Source organism: Oculina patagonica, chromosome 11 (genome assembly GCF_052425735.1).
Source record: "Oculina patagonica isolate OP01 chromosome 11, crgOcupat, whole genome shotgun sequence".
Taxonomy (NCBI): domain Eukaryota; kingdom Metazoa; phylum Cnidaria; class Anthozoa; order Scleractinia; family Oculinidae; genus Oculina; species Oculina patagonica.
The window spans coordinates 2,223,926-2,243,377 of record NC_135768.1 but is presented as its reverse complement, the minus strand read 5'-3'; the positions used below and the strand labels follow the sequence as shown (position 1 = coordinate 2,243,377).

Below are 19,452 nucleotides of genomic sequence, written 5' to 3'. Positions count from 1 at the left end.
TGATCATTTGCCCTGTCGTCTTGGGTCACGCAAATATGCGCAATTGTTGCGTGACCATTACAATTTCAAAAGTGGTCGGATCACGCGAGTTTATCATCATTCATGTTTAGGCGGAACTAGCCGTCACAGTGCCTCTCTGATTCGTTATGAGGGATAGATTGGGGCTTCGTGTTGTCTCGTGACATGTCCCTATTTCAGATAAGGACTGATCTTCGCCCGGCGTATCCAATCGAAGGCTCGGACCCAATCGAACACCAATCGTTCGATTGGGTTCGGTAATCGAACATAATCGAACTCGTAATAAAATTTGGTCAATCGAACAAAATCGAACGTTCGATAACCGAACTCCTGTTTGTTTATTTTCCGGACATTTGGACGGTGCACCGTCCCCCTCTGCGTGACTTACTTATCAAGAGACGGATTCCAAACAAAATAGAGTCGGATTGAATTCGATTCAGTTCAAAAATCGAACTCACAGCAAAAAAAGAGTTTTGATTTTGTTCGATTACCGAACCCAATCGAACGATTGGTGTTCGATTGGGTTTGAATGATTTTTTTGTTCTATTTTGTTTGATTCGATACGCCGGCCGGGGACCATATGGTTCGTGGTACTCCTATTTCATCTCATATGTTTGTCTCACGCTTTGGTTTAGGGAACTGTGCCAACTGAGAGATTTAGGCCCCGTCCACACTGACCCGGGTAAATTTGAAAACGCATCTTTTTTTCCCCGTTAATGGGGAAGGAAAAAATTAACGCGGCGTTTTGAAATTTCTCCGTTTTCAAATTTACCCGGGTCAGTGTGGACGGGGCCTTAAATGTGTTAGCACAGGTTACCCAGGGTCGATGAGCGTCCGCGTCGAGCTCCCGGTAAGTAAGCCTGTTCCATGCTTTTGGTTAGTTGGGAGAGCATCACAGAAAACGGCGAGCGAAAAGAGGATAGAGCTTATCCCGCTTTTCGTGCTGCTCCCCAACTAACCAAACACATGGAGCAGGATACACAACAGTCGAAATATAAAAGGTTTTGTATGGGGAGAAACAGTTGGAGTTTTAAACCTAAAAATATGAAAGAGTTTTGAATGAAAAATAACTTACCTCGCTTCAATCGTTTGTTTCTTTGGTTCCGGTATGTTTTTTGGGTCGATTTATGGCTATTTAAGTGATTTTCAGTTCCACTACTTTGCACTCCTATATATAGCGGGCAAAGCAGTGGAACTTAAGAGTACCTGCAGTAAATAGCCATAAATCGACCCAGCAGCCTTACTGGAAACAAAGAAACAAACTACAGTAAAAAACCCGCGAGTAAGAACCTAACATTCAAGAACCTATTGGGCTAATATTTGTAAATTAGATACCATTTTTATTAGAACCTATTTAGCCTAAAATTTGGAAACAGGTTCTAAATGTTTACCCGGTACTTTTGGGAAAATGTGATATGACTATTGCTTCATTTTGACATAAACACTATGTGGTATGCAAATTTTACACAAGAAAAAGGTCGAATACCACTAAAATCTCTATAACAACATTGAATTTTTTCTTCAGAAATTAAGATCCTATTATTTATGTAAGAACCTGTTTAGGCTAATCTGAAAAACAATAGGTTCTTACTCGCGGGTTTTTACTGTATTGAAGCGAGGTAAGTTATTGGACTAGGCTAAAACAAGAACTTTTCTTCATCTTTTATTACGAGTTTTTCTAATGAAGATTATATTAAAATGTCTATAAATTTAAAATATGATCGTTTTAATTTTAATCACACAGGTTTCATTAACATCCACATTTTGTTAAGTTTGTAAAAATCCTAAAAGACACTAACCATCAAACGAAAATTTAAAGAAAAAAATAAATTAAATCATGTGATGAAAGAACCAATTGGAATCAAACACACAAAAATTGAAATTATATTACTAAGTATAGACCTTTTGCAAAAATGGCTGCTAATGTCTTCTGCTGTGCTACGCATTGATGAAAATAAATGGAACAATTTGCTACTCTAAGAAGTTAAGACGGATTCCGCTGAAAGTTCGAGCAATGAGTGCGAAAATTAAGTACCAAAAATCTACTCATAGTACGGCAACATTTTGTATACTATTTAAAAGATCTTATCGAAATTCATTTGTCTTAGTGACCCCGTAATTAAATTCTAAAGCATTCTCGAGAAAATTAAAGTCAAACCTCGTAAAAATGTTTAAAACGTGCGCCATTTTGTTTTGAACTGGTGTGAAACGTCCGTTTTAACTGAAATATTGACAATTTCAAATCCATTTTTCTCTCGCGGGGTCAGCTTGAGTGCTAAATTTTTGGCAGGTTTTTGTTAGCTGTACTTAAACTGTGACCATGCTACAAAGAGTTCTTTTTGGTAACTTTTTTTTTTGCCTGTATTGCTCGAATGTTGGGTGGAAACCATCTCAAAGTGTTTTAAAGTTGTCTCATGTACATGTAAGAGATTTTTATGGAAAAAGCCACCCTGACCAAACACTACATCAGCCATATGTGCATTAGGTCTCTACTCATGCTTAACAGCTACTCATAAGACAAATAACTACTAGGACTGCAAAACAAGTGTTCAATTTAAATCAACAGCCTGTGAATACAGTGTTCTCTCTCCAATGTGGCTAAGGACAACAATACGAGGCAGCTGTCTTGACAGGCTAAATTTTTAAAAATAAGTTTTAGGGCTTTGCACTTGTAGCCTCCTTTATTCAGAGTTCCAAAGGGGCTGATGGAGCCTGGGAGCCCTAAGTTTTCAGCATGGACCCTGCAACCCCATCATTTTGCTGCTTAAAGCCCTTTGCCTAAAAGAACCTCAGAATGTCTACAACTGAGCCTGGAGCCCTAAATCCTGGCTTTTATGGGCCTGGAGGTCTAGAACCCTGGGGGCCCCTTTCTCAAAAGACCAGTAAACTTTTTGGGGCTTGTATAGACTGTTCAATGTCCTTTATTTTTCCATGAAGTCGTAGAGATCGGTCGCTGAGTCTGATGGGCCGCCATCTTGGTTCATGAACACCCCAGTTTTCGCAAGCCTTCATGAACTGAGATGCTGGCCCATTAGACTTAACGATGGATCTCTATGACTTTACGGAAAAATAGGGCACTGTGAACAGTCTAGGGCTTGTATAGGCCTGAAACTTTGTTTGAAAGGAACCTCTGTTCATATATTTTAAAACTATGTAAAGAAAAACAGCTTTTCGAAAAAATTTTCAGGGCTTCAAGAAACGGGCCCCTGATCTCCTTAAAATTGTTGTGCAGAACTTGAGGAGAAGCATGCTTGATTGATTCATTGATTGATTGATTGGTTGGTTGACTGACTGATTGAAATACTTTTTTAAACATGGTAAAAATTCATCATGTAAATTTATACATTTAAAATTCAAATAAATTATGGCTGAAAGGGAGTTTAAGGAACTGAATAATCCTTGCTATGAACCATAAAGCCTTTAGTTAGTATATTGAATGGTTCTGAAATGGTTCTATTAAAATTATATATTGTTTACTAATATCAGATTTTTAATTAAATTACTTTCATTCAAAGATTCATTAAAATTTTAAAATTACGCTACAGTCTGGGGAATAAGTGCCAATTTTGGCAAATTTGGTTGAAGTACTCAAAGTGTTTTTGAATTATTTCATCCAATCAAAAACTAGCGTGAGTGCTCATGAGTACTCCGAAAGCAATCGCGTGTGCAAATTTGTCATGTTGCTTAGCAACTTCTGGGATGAAAACTGCGGGCTCAGACACTTCTCGGAGAAGAGATGTCGCCATCAACTGACACTTGTTCCCCCGACTGACTACTGTAGGTAAAGGCGAGCTATACTCCATCATATGTCGGAAAATCATAGACTTCCATAACATCTTCTACTTTGTATGAGGGGAAGAGGCCATCTTGACCTGCTTTATGATTAAGACCCTTGGAATACCCGTCCCAGTGATTGCCGGCAATGCCAATGCGATCTCCGACAGAGAAATCTATCTGTGACTTGTCCTTTGCCTTATGTGGATAAATGGCTCTTACATCGTGACCCGATTGCCCTCCATAGTAATAAATATCATCTAGTGATTGGAATTTTTTGGCAGCATCTGGCTGTGATGATTGCATCAGTTCGTAGGCAACACGGCATACCTGGTTATCAAGAATGATAGAGGTTATGTATCAGTTAATTCCACCCATCCACCCTTTCATCTGCCATCTTGTTTCAGGGGACCATACTCCTTTCAGCTTTGGAAAGTTAATGACCTTTCCCATGACTTTTTAAAGTACTCCATGACCTACGTTTGACCATTTTCTTGGGAATTTTACAAAAATTATCTTGGTTTGTGGCACTTTTTTCCCTTGTTTTTTTTGCCAAAAAACACTGCCTACTTTATTTGATACAATCAACATCATTTTCCATGACTTTCCAGGCCTGGAAATTCCATGACTTTCAAGGTTTTCCATGACCCATACGAAACCCTGTTGTTTTATGACTCCTGCCAAAATAATGTATCACGCTCAGACCTAAACAAAGCAGTCTCAATCATTATGAGGTGATTATATGGAACCTAAAGATAACCTTTTTAAACGTGATTATCCATTATAACCATTAATTTTTTTCAAGACATCTGGGACAATTTTGATGATCAGCTTAATTTTATGCCAGCCAAGCTGTACACTCATGACAAATTCATGACAATAAGTACCACGACATTTTTTACCTGTGATGAAAATGTGCAAACCAAGTAATCACATTCTGACAACATCTGAATATCAAACAAAACTCCATGAAGGGATGAATCTGAGTAACGTGAACCAAGCCCTGCAGATTTGGAAATTTCCCGATCACTCACAAATTCGTAGTTCTTGTACCTGCAAAGGAAATTGCAAGTTCATTACAAAGGACTTTTATCTTTGAGTTGTAAGCTCCAACACAGAGTGTGCAGGTCCAGAAAATATCCATCCCATCCCATGAAAGGTCATTGGAAATTCCGAGGGGATGGGGGGTCTCAAAAGCCAAAACTTTTAAAGGAAAGTATGGGGCTTAACTGGAATTTCCAGATGGGAGGGGGATTCAAATCAAAAAACCTTCTGTGGGAGGGGTATGGATATTTTCTGGAACAACACAATTGATGTAAATGAAGAAGTGTTCTCAAGTTGAAATCTCGGAAAAAAGATTTTCCGAGTACCCCCAACGGGAGTCGAACCCATGACCTTCCAAGATTACCGGTTGGACGCTCTAACCACTGAGCTATGGGAGACTCGTGGTGAGCGAGGTCATATACTAGGTTCTTATGTGTGACACATGTCCTGCCATATCTGCAAGGCTCAATATGTCGAAATGATAAATGTGGATAAATGTAAAGTGAAATGGCAACTTGGATAAAGTGAAGTCTCCCATAGCTCAGTGGTTAGAGCGTCCAACCGGTAATCTTGGAAGGTCATGGGTTCGACTCCCGTTGGGGGTACTCGGAAAATCTTTTTTCCGAGATTTCAACTTGAGAACACTTCTTCATTTACTTCACTTTATCCAAGTTGCCATTTCACTTTACATTTATCAACACAATTGATGTTTAATGATTTTCTTTTCAGTCATCAAATGTGTGCTTGTTTGTTGTAAGTTAACTTGTACTCTGAGCAGGGTAACCCATGTCATACAAGTCAAAGGGTAGAGGCCAGACAAAGTGAGATCTCTTGGTTCCCCAGGTTGGGGGTTGGGCTGGGATCTGATAGCCCACTCCCCTAAAAGTAAGACTTACAGAAATAGGAGATATTCAAATCTCTTTCAGCTTTAGTAAAGGAATGAGGGCCCACAGTAGCAAGATAAGCATTTGAGTCAAAGCTGAGAGGAAATAAATTCAAAAGCTGACAACTTTGATGGTGAATTCAAAGCTTAAAGGCAGGATAGGAGCCTGGAACATTAGAGCCATGTTTGAGACTGGAAACACTATAAATGCTGGAGAAGCTGTCCAAGTAGCATGGCAGATGGAGTATAAATAAACAAGCCTCCATTTGGCACAGAAATATATTTATGCACAGATTTTAGTCGGTGGTCATTACTGTTTCGAGAAGCAAACAGTTTTCCAAGAGCGAAGATCAAGGAAAACTGTGAGCTTCGAGTAACAGATAATGTCCAAGGACAAATATCAGTGCATATTTTTGAAAACAAATTGAGACTATTGTTTCAACTATCCTTCAAATATTTTTACACAAGGCCACTTACTTCAATGGGATACCTTCTCTCAGAGCTTTTAAACATTAAAAGAATTCTGTTGGTGTTTAAAATATTGTTCTAAAGTCTGTTCAAAATGTTTACAATAGCTCTTTTCAATTTACAGCAATTTACTCGGCTGAAAACTGAATGTGCGAGCATAAATCACAAAGCTCTAAAATTGGGGAATATCACTTGGGGAATATTATATCGGATATTCCCCAATTTTAGTTGGGGCATACTGTGTCAAGTGATGCTTTTTTACCAATCATGTATGAGGGGAAGCCTCCAGCCAAGTGGCCCATACTTGCCGGAGCTTTTCCCGGTTTCTGTAGCATTAAGTGGCTAGGAATATTATTACTCCCCTGTGAATGGGATGCTAGTCCATCGCAGGGTAGCCCCCAGCATTATGTCACCAGTACCTATTTATACACCTGGATGGCCGAGAGAGGCACTATGAGAGTAAAGTGTCTTGCCCAAGAACACAATACAATGACCCCGGCCAGGCCTCGAACCCGGACCGCTCAATCCAGAGTCCAGCGCACTAACCATTAGGCCACCGCACCTCCCATGAGCCAAAATATGATTGATGGATTATAACTTACTTTTCCTTTGCCTCAGGCAGTAAATTCGCATCATCTGTTGCAAGATAAACTCTTCTCTGTTCCACATCTTGCACCCTCTCTAATTTATTGTAATACAGGTCCACCCAATACATATATTCCTCAATGGAGTGGAATGCAGCTTCTGTGTTAATTTTATCTGTTCTTCTTACTTGAACTCTGATAGAGAATAAAACAAAATGAACAAACTCAGTCATAAAAATTTGAAGTAATATATCAAATACAAGTGACAGTGTTTCATCGGGATATCCAAACACCAAGAAGTGGGTTGAAAATATGACGTGCAGCGGAGTATTTTTGAAGAAATATGATGTGTTTGGATAGCCAGTGAAACACTGTCTCGAGTGTTTGATATATCTTCTCAATCAAAACAAAAACTACAGAGTAAATGAAGAAATATAAATTATCGTAAAAAAAATATGCTAAGACCGGGGTAATGCAAATTAAGACCAGAATTCCAAACTCGTTCACCATTATGATTTTCTTTGTTTCAACTTGATGGATTATAAATAAATGAGTTTGAGAAATAATTTTTCCACATTTTAGTGACCTCATCTCAGACTAAAAGGTCAAAATTGGAACTCTTTTGCAGCCCTGGAAGGTAAAAGAAGGGACCTCATTTAGTGGCACATGCCCACATAGTGAAGATAAGTTACTACTCCTCCCCCCAGTCTGTTATTTGTCATAATAAGAATTTTAATGAGTTGAATTTGATCTTGCCAAAGCTTGAATACCTTTATTATGATTTTTTTTAGATGTTTCTGTTATTGTGCATGGATGAAATTATATGAACACACTTTTCAATGCAACTTTAAAAGGTGCATCACCATTTTCAGCAAAAACATTGCTTGTGTAGCTGAAACAAAACCATTCAAAAAACTCAAACATCTCTCAATATAGTGGTAAATTGAAATTGGTTTGTACTTAGAGTTTTAAGATTTACATATTTAGTATGTTAGGCTCTCTTTCAAAGAAAATCATTAATTATTCATTCATGTATCTTAAACTGAAACAAAACTGATATTAGCCCTATGTATGCAATATACATTATTATTATATTTCTGTCAAATATTAAAATTAAAGTTCCAAATATAAAGTCAGAAACAACAACATGGGATGAAAATGGATGCTTAAACTGAATAAAATGAAATAACTGATTCTCTCATGTAACATTAATATTTAAACAAAAGTGAAAACCCCTAAGGAAGCAATCAATATGTTCAGTTATCTAAAGAAATATCACTTGAGATTGAAATTTTTTGTTATACAAATATTATAAACACTTCAACTGTAAAAGCAGGAAATGCATAATTTGATATGCACAACTCATCTAACAATATCTTGGATTAAGTACACATCATCTTAAGTAGACAGATATGGTGTGAAAATGGTTCTTAGCATAGATTATTTGTTTACCTTTGATGAATTGGCCTTCCCTGATTTCAATTTTTTGTGTGAAAAGCCCATTGACATTGAAATAGGACAATTGAAAATACATTAAAGGTCCATAAAAAATATTGAAATCCAAAAACTATAAAATATTTAAATTTTACATGTGCTTGTGTGCGATGAACAACTCTGGAAACACTAAAATCACAGAGAAAAGAAAAAAAATATTTAAGCCTCTAAATGAAAAAAAAATAACAGTAAAAAACAGAATGTGCAAGAAATCAAGGAATCTAACATGTGTTTTAATTATTTTTAGCATGTAATTTATTAATGTTTGGCTAGCAGCTATGCTAACAACATTTATTTAATTTCTTGTCGCTAAATAAACACAGGCGTAAGGCAACACAAATAATATTAAAATTAGAAATTAAAAATAAAATGATTTTCTTACCCGACAATAGGCTTTTTAAAACCAAGAAGCGTCCTTTTCTTGTCAATTTCTTCTTGTACCTCGGGTGCGTAGCGAAATAAATATTTTGCAAACTGTCCAATCCACCAAACAAATGGATGACTATGAATTTTGCTTATTCTACCTGCTAAATCTTTTGGTACTGCTAAAGGCATGTATGGTGGCCGAGGGTAGAGGCTGTCTACAATGGGCATAAGAATGTTTTGTTCACTTTTCGAAGCGGCTTCGCTCCAGCCAGCTACATGCCCCTTGGAAGTGGTACAGGTTTCGCTGACCGGCTTAAAAATCCCGTTCCAGCCTTTAGCAGAATATCTCCATCCAATAGAGTCTATGATAAGCGTTCTTTCCATGCCGTAAGCAACTATGAAACAGTACATTAAATGGTGAACTTGGCAGCCATAACCACAACCTTTATTGATCTGGCACGTGAGTTTCTTCGCAGAGTCACAATCTTTAGGATGTTGTAAATAATGAAGCCTTCTTTGAACAAGATCGGTAAGTTCTTTATGCTCTTTTTCAACCCATTCTTTCTGCCCGTCCATCGCCTTCATATTTTCAAAGTTGAGAGTCAAGGCATGGTGCATATCTTCCACAGTCCCTAACATTTGACGCAGTTTCGATTGTACATCGTTACTGGCAATCTTGTTTACTTTACTAACTTCCGCACTTACAAAATACCATATTTCTTTCAATTCTTTCTCTGCTCTCCGCCTCACAGTTAAGAATTTTTCACTAAGCGGTGTAAACACATTGGAGTTGATCGCCACTTCAAAGTCACGCTTGCCTTTGGTCACCGATTGTGGTTTTTTGGTTGTCTCCACGATCGAAGACTTCTGTGTCAAAAATTTTCGCTCAAGATCTAAATTCTTCTTTCTAAGCTCTCCCACCTCAAGTTCTAACTTGTTCTTGTCGGCTTGAAGCTCCGCTAACTTCTTTTTAAGTCCATCATTTTTAGTCTGTAGTAACTCTACATGGCGTTCTTTCTGCATAACTGCGGCCACGTTCCGGTTTGAATCCTCGACGACTGAAAGAAGTTGCCAGCCCATATAGCCTAGAATCAGCAGCCATATTGATACTAAAGCGAAGATATACTTCCAAGTTGTTCTTGTCATTTATAAAAGCCGGGAATAAATCCTGAATCCTAACAAAACTCTCGTAGAATTAAACGGACATTAGCCAACAAAGAGTTGTTTCACAGCGTAAATTATAAAACTATTATAAGATAAGTCAAGCTTGGAATAAAAATAATATTTTCCAAAAAGCCAGAAAATACCCAGGAACGCATCCGCCAACTATCAGCTGATTCCCAAGGACTAAAATAATTTTTCTTTTAGAAAGAAAACTTGATCATCAGATCAGACAGATCGATGTCGTGGATTTCTTCCCAGGCGTTATGTACAAGAAAGTGATCGCAAGGAAGTCTGGGTTTCGTTTTCGTTGAGATCTTCGGAAATTTGATTCGGAAAAAACGATCGATCCCGACTGTCTCCGAAGTCTAGGAATTTGCGACATTGACAGGGAAAGGAGAGAAGGCGAGCGACCTTCCAAGGAACTCCTAAGAATCAGGCTACATTCAATTCTAAGTGCCGTTACTAAATTATTTTCTTTCGACGCCAAAGCAAATTTTATTTTCAAATCATAATTAGTTTCCATGGTAAGAGCCACAGTTTTTACCCACAGCCGGGTTCCAAACTTCCAATAAATCCAACTAGGCTCACCTCAGATCGGGCCCTGCGGTATGTGTGCGTAGGGGAGCGAGGTGACTGTGTACTCCTCGAATTTTTTGCGTCGGCGTGACCTTGAACTTGGTCTCTAACGCACCGCTCTTTCAGGTCCGGTCTCCGTTTAAAGCGTGAATTTCAGACGTCTTTCTCTGGTCGCAAGTCTGAAATTCAGGCTAGTTCCCTGTTCCTTTACGAACAGATGGGTCCGTACCGTTCAGGCGGATGGGCTCTTGCCTCCTGGTCCTTTCGAGTCTTGAGGAGGTGGGGACAAGGGTGGAGTAAAGCTTTGCCTGAGGGGGGCGCCCCCTCCTCCCCCATACTTCTCCCCCAGATCCACCACTGAAAATATATGATTTCCAAATCTCTTAAGATTCAGACCTGATGTCGAATTTTTTTTTCGTCCGATAGCTACAGAAAAAAAAAAAAAAAAAAAAAATTACACCGTTTCTAAAAAAAGTCAAATATAGACCGAATTCGCGAAAATGGAAAGAACCTTATTTTTGGTAAACCTTTGAATAAATCAACAAAAATCTTTGCATTTTAAAACAACAGACCCAGATCATTTATTTCTTCCTTCAAACATGTCGAGCTAACTTGCACGTTTATTCGATCACCAAAAATCGTGACATTGGCCATTTTGAAGGAAATCAATTATGGCGGTCGACTGTCATTTATTTTCGGCTGTCATCATCACTTCTAATCACATCTGCCTTGTGATTGGCTGTCGTTACCAACTCCAAGCGGCGTCATTTTGTGACACGTGCTCAAATCACGAGGGACGGCTTCATGGCGAAAGGCAACGGAGACAGCATGAGCGACGAAGAGAAAGAAATTGACATTGAAAGCGGCGACGAGGTAAATTAATTTGTTCCATTTCGATGGCCTTAGAAAGTCACGAAACAACTTCGCTATTCGAATTTGTTTGATTTTGTTTAGGAAGGAGCGGAAAATGGCGAAGAAACACAATTCATGACCCAGGTATGGCCTATGTTTTGGTGTCAAATTGCGCGTGCAATTTTCCACATGGCCTTCGTTTCAAAACCACGTGTTTGTGTTTTGAAGCGCTCCGTTTTTTCTTGGATTTGTTTTTATGGATAATCGCTAGAGTTATAAATCAGATCAAACTATTTTTAGTTCAAGTATCTTAAAAATCTTGTAAAAATCACTCGGTTTTCGATGTCTGTTCGCGTCACGCTATTTCGTGGAACTTTGCCATGTTGGTTCACGGGCTTGAATATTTTATGAGAGATGCATGTCCTAATCTATCTGTTTAAATAAGTGGGTTTTGCCTGCAGGTCTGTTTTACATTGTAACCAAATTATGTTTTACTTTATTTCTAGGCTGATAAAAGGGCCCATCACAATGCACTGGAAAGGAAACGAAGAGATCACATTAAGGACAGCTTTTCCCATCTCCGGGATTCTATTCCGTCGCTTCAAGGAGAAAAGGTGAGATTGCGAAATTCTCTCTTTACATATATCTTCTTTATTTGTTTTTAAAATGTTTCAAAATAAGCTGGTATCTACTGCTGAGTAGAATGTTTTGCGAGGTGTTGGATTCGTTTTGTAAAATCATGTTCCTACATGCCAGCAGAGGCCGGATATTAAACGTTATTTACCAGAAGAACGGTAACAAAAATTTCAGTCTACTTTTGTTTCCTTTGGTTATTAAAAGCTGCTCCTATTTTTAACGACTTTGGATAGAAATAATCAACATAACGCTATTTCAACGTGTGCATTCAAAAGCAAAAGTGAAAACAGTTTTTGCGTGCTAATCAGGTTTATTAACGTAAGCGGTTAAATTTCACTTAGAATCAATGTAAATCCATATCATTGCTATGCAGTATGACGGGCCTGCCCAGACAGACCGTGTTCCACTTGTCTAAGCATGTCTGGGAGATAACTCTGTTATTGACTTCAAAGTGTCATTGAGATATCGATAGAGGATGGAGTACTTCAATTAATTTTTGCCCGCAGCAGTTTGTAACTGGGTGGAAATCATATTCAAGATTTGTACTTTGGTTAAATAACATTCAATTCTCAAAGGAAAACAGAAATTTAAAACAGGTGTCTCTGACTGAGTTCTAGGAGGGTCTATAATACTCTAGCAGTCTTGCTTTAAGCCAATTTTGTAGGTTGGTTTTTGGGTACATAATTTCGTATATATTTTGTCTGGCATTGTATGGTCAAGAAATTATGGCAGTTTTGGCCTATATAAGAAGAAAACAAAATAATTTGCAGTCTAGGAAGAACAAAATAGGGTTGTTCGACCTCTTATAATAGACCCTATTCTATTTGTGTCTGTCAAATTATTGTGGTTGCCGATGATATATGGGCCCAATTAATTAAGCCACTTTTAAGCTACACTTGAAATAGTTGTCAGTTTTGGTTGGTGGATGGAAGCTGTTGAAATTTTATTTACTGGGATTGAATTCTCAAAAAACAGAGCCAAACAGTATCGAACAGTATTGAATTACTTTGCTAAAAAAAATACCAAGACATCTTTCTATGCACAGTCAATTCCTCGATCAGCAAAAGAGATGTCTGGGATCTGACCCAAACATTCAATGGTGGAGACACAATTTTGAGATCTGATTAAATTACTGATTTGCCGTTACTTAAATGAAAATTATAATTATTTTCATATATTGTAATCACAGAACAACTAATAACTGAGGGTGCGTTTCTTTGGGAAAAATCCAAATCCGGATTCTTGATCCAAAAACGGATTTTGCGTTTCTTTACCTATATCCGAAAATGGATTAATCTTGGATCAATGATCTGAAGAAACCACACTCGGAGTGGATAAATCAGATCATATCCGAATCCGGATTTTTAGGATTCATGATCCGTGCGTTTCTTTGGGAAAGGATTCGAAAAAAGTACCTTGGCCCAGCGGTCTTAAATGTGAAAGTACAGGTTCGCTCTTTGTAAACATTGTCATACGGTAAGTTTTCAGGCGGTTATTTCGATCAAAATACAAAAATATTTCACGATAAAAGGAAACGGTTGCTTGATAGGTATGAAGTGTAATTTAAAACTGGATACAGGTTTTTTAGAACAGCCACCGTGTGCCTACGAAAGTTGTATCCTTTTGAAATTGTCACGAGTGAAGTTTGCATTGATCATTTCGCAAACATTCTTCGCTCTCTGATGCTTTCTCGCCACACTGTGCTTGAGGCTAAAGAAGAGCTATTTCGACGTGTGATTTTTGTAAAAGATTTTGTATGCTGAAATTATTTTATCTAGGATACATTCGACGGAAAATAAATTTGTGCTGATATTTTATGTTCTGTGCGAAATGTGTTTACGGGGTTGTCATGGCAAAAAATCCATTTTCGGATTCTTCGTTTCTTTGGGAGCAAAGTATCCGTGTGATCTGAGATCAATGATCCAATTTTGGATTTTCTCAAAGAAACGCACCCTGAGACAGTACTGTGGTTCACTGTAGTTCTAAGTTGCCAGTATGAAGTATTATTTTACGATTGAATCTTGGATGGTTGCTTAAGGTATTGATGTATAGGTCTATCAGCAGAGCCTTAGCTGTACTTTATCTTAATAGTGATCAAAATATCTCTAACAGGCATCAAGAGCTCAAATTCTTAACAAGGCAACAGATTACATACAATTTATGAGAAGGAAGAATCATTCTCACCAGGCAAGTACAGTTAACCTGCTATCTTGTAAACTTTCATTTTGATTTCGCACCCTAATCCGCCTACAGATCTGCAAGCTCTCATGACCCAGGACTGGGTGCAATTCCAGTGTGGTACAATGGAGTTCTGATTCTTTGAACCCTAAGGCCCGGTTCAGACGCCATACTTTTCATAAGCCGAACTCAATTCGAATTTGGACCGACCCAAATTGACAAAAGTATGCCTTTTGATTCAGACGCCGTACTTTTTGGCCGTTCCAAGGCCGTTCCTAATACAGTTCCAATAAAACCAGTCAAAATACATTATAATAATTTATGAATTAGGATCGGCACATGAAAAGTACGGCGTCTGAATCAAAGGCGTTCCACAGGCGAAATTCTCGGCCAAGCCAGGTGAAAAGAACGGGTGAGCTGTTCCAAATTGAAATAGCCGATCTAATTTGATTCAGACGCCGATCTTTTCATGTACTTAATTCAAGGGATTAAGTTCGGCTCATGAAAAGATCGACGTCTGAACCGGGCCTAAACTTCTTGAACTAAAAGCTGTTTCCCTACCCTCAGCCAAACACTGCAAATTTATCCCCAATTTGTCGAACTCCCTGATTTCTCAAACCAATTTTCTTTTCCCCTGGAGGTTAAGAAATCAGAATTCCACTGTAGTCAGTCTATGGGCCACAGGAGCTAGTTTAAGAATAAAGTGGCAGTGCTTATGTGAGGCTATGCTTAAAATACTTAAAGATTTAGAGAGAACGATTTATTTAATACAGTGGAACCTCGATATAATGAAGGGCCAAGGGACTCAGTGTTCTCCTTATCAGGCGGTAACCGGTAAAATTTACCGCTTGTAACACGACTCTTTACCGCCTAGAAATATCGCTAAAATATCTTGTAAATTCAACAGGTAAATAACAAAGTAACACCACTCGTTTCACCTTCGTAGCATGATTGAAAATAAAATAACAGATTGAAAATAAACAGCGACAAATGCAATATTCATTTACGAATATGTGCTAGTTTTCAATATTCTTTATTTCCCTTCGCTTTCCGAATCTATGAGGGCTGGTCTCGAGGAAAGAGCAAGTTTTGCAGGTGTTTCACTTCGCGGCAAGTGCACATCTGTTGATGCCCAGTTTCCACGATCGATTCCACAATGAAGCGGCAGCAATCCTTGCTGTCCTTTCACTTTGTCCATTGAAAATAAAAACAATCACAAAGGCAAAGAGGTAATAATAATTCCAGAAGTGAGAAATATTACATATAATAGTTCAGTTTTCAAAAACATGCAAAATGCAGAAAATAGTTGATTGCTTAGTTGACCGTAGCTGACGCGTGGTGAAGACAAAGGCAGCATTCGATGTCAAATTCTTCTCATAAGTTCGTAAGTGTTTAAAACAAAATCCAGATGACAGGTTAAAAGAAGCACTCGGAATACAACTTTGTAACAACGCTGTCGTGAATGCTGAGTATTCGAAGCAAAGAAAAAAAAGAGCTGCAGCAATTTCGTAGCAAACAGGAAACAGGACCGCCGATTTTTTAAGTAGTACGTCATGTAAGCGACAGCAAATGTATCCTTAAAACAACAAAAGATTTTATGCAATTTTTCGTAAGCTGTATAGCAGGCGAAAGAGGTCTGCAAGGCCATAATAACGTTGTCATGAAATAAAATTCGACCAGCATTTGGACAACATTCTGTTTCATGTAGGTAGACTAGAAAACGACTGGGATTTACCGGAATTTCTTTACCAGTTTAAAAAGTTTTCTTACCTGCTGTGCTGAAAACTAGGGAGAACACTGGCGGACTGGCAAAATGTGTTGGCTATATCGAGGTTTCGCTATATCGAGGTTCTTTTCCATATATTTTGCTATTACTGGGACGAAAAATATTGTTCGTTATATCAAGGACTTCGTTATATAGAGGTTTGTTTAATCGAGGTTCCACTGTAATTGTTATTATTATTTTGTTATCAGACTGATATTGACGACCTCAAAAGACAAAATGGTATCCTTGACCAACAAGGTATGGCTTGTGTTAGTAGTAAAGTAAACAATATTGTAACCATAGCGGGAATAAGGTTACTGTAAACTAACATCCATGGGTGTGAGACATAGTGCACTGGGTGCTGGCAAAATTACTGCTGGGGGTAACACTGCAATGGACTAGCATCCCATCCAGTGGGTAGTAGCAATACTCCTAGTCACTTAACGCTACAGAAACCGGGATAAGCTCCGGCTGTATGGGACACTTGGCTCGGACACAGACTTTACCTTAAGGGCTACTAGTAAAAAAGTAGAGTAAAGTGTGTGATTGAGCCTATGGTTCAATCACAGATTTCACTTGTCCTTTTTTTCTTCATAAGCCGTGATTGTCTTTTCTGGATCTGGGATATCTTTTGTATACATGTCATTTAAGGCAAATTAGAAGCAGTGATGTGATATGCAGAAATCAGTTAAAACTGACTTAATTAATTAATTAATTAATTGCATTTCTAGCACATAATATAATGTGCAGTTAGCTCTCTCCGCTCTGCCATTCTGCAGTTTACAAGAACACTTTAAACTCTGTCAAAGGTTTAGTACATTGTAGATTTTATGGGGGACAGAGAATAATTTTGATTGCAATACATTAAGTATGATGAGAATAACGAGTCATTGTGTTGAGCTACCACCCTATTTTAGGAGGGTAGCACTAGATTGTGTCATATTATTACTTAATTATGCCATAATTTTTACTTAACTCTGTTACTTTTCATTTTTTAACACAGTTCGTGCGCTGGAAAAAGCACGAAACTCGGGACAGCTTAGTATCGATGCGACCTCAGCTCTTTTGACAACTACTGACAATCTGCTTAGCTCGTCACCCTCTGGTGATGGACTACTGGATGGGCAGCTGAAGCAGGACCCTAGCTCACCTTTATCGATTAAAATGGAAAACAATAACGCAGAGATAACTTCAGATGATGAGTACAGTAACAGAGCAAAGAGGAGGAAGCGTGACGTGTAGCATCTAAAATATATCATTAGCAGTCTGAAGGGATTTTAAAATCTGTTTAAAGTAGCGATATAATAACTAGCTAGGGCATGTAGATTTTTATTATTTTTTTCTAATGTACAGTAAACAAGCTGGATATTGCAGGCATGCATTTTGAGGGGATTTGAATGCAAAACATAGTGAAGGGAACTTCTAATAATATTATTATTCTTGACTTAAAATTTGGTTTGTGTTAGTATGCGCACTTAGTTTCGATCAGTCAAGACTAGGATTTTTGCATATTACCGTAAGGTTACTATTGATAGCAAGGACTAAATTTAACAATATGGTTTTCCCAAGATCTATGACTGTTTTATTTAACAATTTTTCAACATTGAGATTGTGACATCTTAACTTAGGGGTCAGAAGTCTTAGTGATATTTCACAATTAAATCACTGAGCCACTTACTGCTAATAGTAGAAACCTAATTACATACAACATTTCACTTAAATCCTTTAAGTTAAAGGGAAACATAATCACTTCTACCTATTTGTAACTTATATGACCATAAGACTAATGCGATAGTCTTCAAAGCAATGCATGCATTCATATAATGATGTTAACAACACAGAAGGAAGCTTCTCTTCATGTATAAATCTCAAAATAATATTAATTATTTTATTCTAACTGAGTATAGCTGCTTTAACTTTTTGGGGATTATAATTATTATTTTGTGGGTTCAGCAATATTTGTTTTTCTTGAAAAAACCTTTCACTTCCAAACTTTTGTAAAGATCCAATTTTCATTTTTTTTTTTTCAAAAATGTTGTGTAACAGAAACAACATTCACTTTTCGATAACACAAAACTCTGAAGTTCAAAAACCAACTAGTGATTATTGTTTTTTGGGCTGCCGTCAATCATAATTATGACGATAACCATCACACCTTTTAAAAAAGAACCAACAAAAATGGATTGAAATCTACCAATTTCAACCCTTGGATGTGACCATTTGAACCTGATAAAACAGACTTCTGTTTCCTGAGAGGTCTGCAAAGATAACGCAAAAAAACGCAACTGCTGATTGAGCAGAGTTTGCCTGTTACAATCAACTCTCGCCTTGCAGACACCCCACTATTGCGGATACTTGCTATTACAGACAAAATCCAGATCCCCAGGGAAAGAGGTTTGACTGGAAATAACTCCCGCTATAACAGACACTAAACGACGCCCGAGCGTGTCTGCAATAACAAGAGTTGACTGTATTGAAAAGCACAATCACTTTCATGCTTTTACTTCAGGGGTTTATCCGCTGATGTAAAAGTTAGAACCACCTTGATTTACTTGAGCTCTGGAAGTGATCAAAAGAGTATAAACTGACTTTTTGAATCTTGAATTTTGAAAATTTTTCAAAAAAAAACATTCTTTAAAGACCTTCACTGTGTGGCTGTAGTCATCAATAGCTGGCCCAGTCTGAACTCTCACAACAGAAATGATCAAAAGCATATTTCTCATTACAATACCAATACATTTCAAGCAGACAGGTGATGAGAAAATAGAAATACATCAAAAAAGGGATAATGCCTTGATGTACAACTTAATTCTCAAAGCTAACATCCAAAGAAATATCTGGTAATAACTTATGAGAATAGAGCAGTTTTTAATTGAGTGCCGTAAAACCAAAACCAAAGTAATTACTCTGGCCAATCGCAAAGTAAAGAGACAATCCAGTGAGCCAATCAAAACTCAAAGCAAATACACGTTGCAGGCATGAAGTGCGGGAAAATGTGTGCGAGCGAGTCACGAATCGTTTTGGTTTTGGTTCTGATTGGCTAAGAAAGTGGTGCGAGATTTTTAAACCAATCACTAAGGGTAGTAATGCAAAACCAAAGCAAACCCGAATTACTTTTGACACTCAAGTGAAAACCGCTCTAAATGTTTTGATCGTAAATGAAAGAGTTCACGTATTGACAGCTTAATCCCTTGCACTAACTTTAGCAATCATTACTAATGTCACTCGAGCTTGCCTATGTAATCCATCCATTTCTTCATCAGTAATCAAAGTGACACATGCCAGCAACAGATCAGTTACGTAGACAGTGACGTTACGGTGTGGTACTACTTTCTAAGTTATTTCTTTCTTGTACATTTGTAAATTATTTCTGATGTGGATTTTGAATCATGGGTACAATATCAAACAAATATGATCAGGTACTGTCACAGATTTATCTGTATTTAATTGATTATCGTGATTACTAATTTGTTATCTGTTATCATAGCATTACAAGCAATTGACAAATATAGGAATCTGTTTTATTAGCAATGTGTGGTGTACTTTCTTTCTGTCTTTGCCTGTTACCCCACATACTTAATTATTAGGGAGTGGAGGGACAAGGGCCATGCTTTAAGTGTTGAAACATTAATAGACTGTGTTTTTACAAA

The 19,452-nt window shown here is 37.7% G+C and overlaps 2 protein-coding genes across 3 annotated transcripts; one reads left to right on the top strand and one right to left on the bottom strand.

Annotated features, from left to right (window-relative positions):
* Positions 1 to 1,668: 1,668 nt before the first annotated feature.
* On the bottom strand, positions 1,669 to 10,064 carry LOC144629426 (alpha-(1,6)-fucosyltransferase-like). Its single transcript, XM_078487630.1, has 4 exons — positions 8,648 to 10,064; positions 6,790 to 6,966; positions 4,695 to 4,845; positions 1,669 to 4,122 (listed from the first exon to the last, which is right to left on the bottom strand). Exons 1-4 carry the CDS (start codon positions 9,775 to 9,777, stop codon positions 3,811 to 3,813), a joined length of 1,770 nt encoding a protein of 589 aa, XP_078343756.1. The 5' UTR covers positions 9,778 to 10,064; the 3' UTR covers positions 1,669 to 3,810.
* A 1,069-nt stretch (positions 10,065 to 11,133) lies between these two features.
* Positions 11,134 to 19,329, top strand: LOC144629449 (protein max-like). Of its 2 annotated transcripts, XM_078487653.1 has the most exons (6): positions 11,143 to 11,244; positions 11,326 to 11,367; positions 11,730 to 11,837; positions 13,972 to 14,046; positions 16,012 to 16,060; positions 16,806 to 19,329. In XM_078487653.1, exons 1-6 carry the CDS (start codon positions 11,176 to 11,178, stop codon positions 17,042 to 17,044), a joined length of 582 nt encoding a protein of 193 aa, XP_078343779.1. In that variant the 5' UTR covers positions 11,143 to 11,175; the 3' UTR covers positions 17,045 to 19,329. The 2 variants fall into 2 exon arrangements, with proteins under 2 accessions (XP_078343780.1, XP_078343779.1); XM_078487654.1 differs by lacking the exon at positions 11,326 to 11,367 and having other exon boundaries at positions 11,134 to 11,244.
* Positions 19,330 to 19,452: the final 123 nt, after the last annotated feature.

Bases quoted from the DNA above. Each gene is read 5' to 3' on its own strand.
- LOC144629426 (XM_078487630.1), bottom strand. From the start codon at position 9,777: ATGACAAGAACAACTTGGAAGTATATCTTCGCTTTAGTATCAATATGG. The intron at 4,846-6,789 runs GTAAGTTATAAT...TTTCCTTTGCAG, and splicing joins CTGCCTGAGGCAAAGGAAAA to GTACAAGAACTACGAATTTG. The intron at 4,123-4,694 runs GTAAAAAATGTC...CTTGATAACCAG, and splicing joins TTTGCACATTTTCATCACAG to GTATGCCGTGTTGCCTACGA.
- LOC144629449 (XM_078487653.1), top strand. From the start codon at position 11,176: ATGGCGAAAGGCAACGGAGACAGCATGAGCGACGAAGAGAAAGAAATT. The intron at 11,245-11,325 runs GTAAATTAATTT...GATTTTGTTTAG, and splicing joins ACATTGAAAGCGGCGACGAG to GAAGGAGCGGAAAATGGCGA. The intron at 11,368-11,729 runs GTATGGCCTATG...CTTTATTTCTAG, and splicing joins AAACACAATTCATGACCCAG to GCTGATAAAAGGGCCCATCA.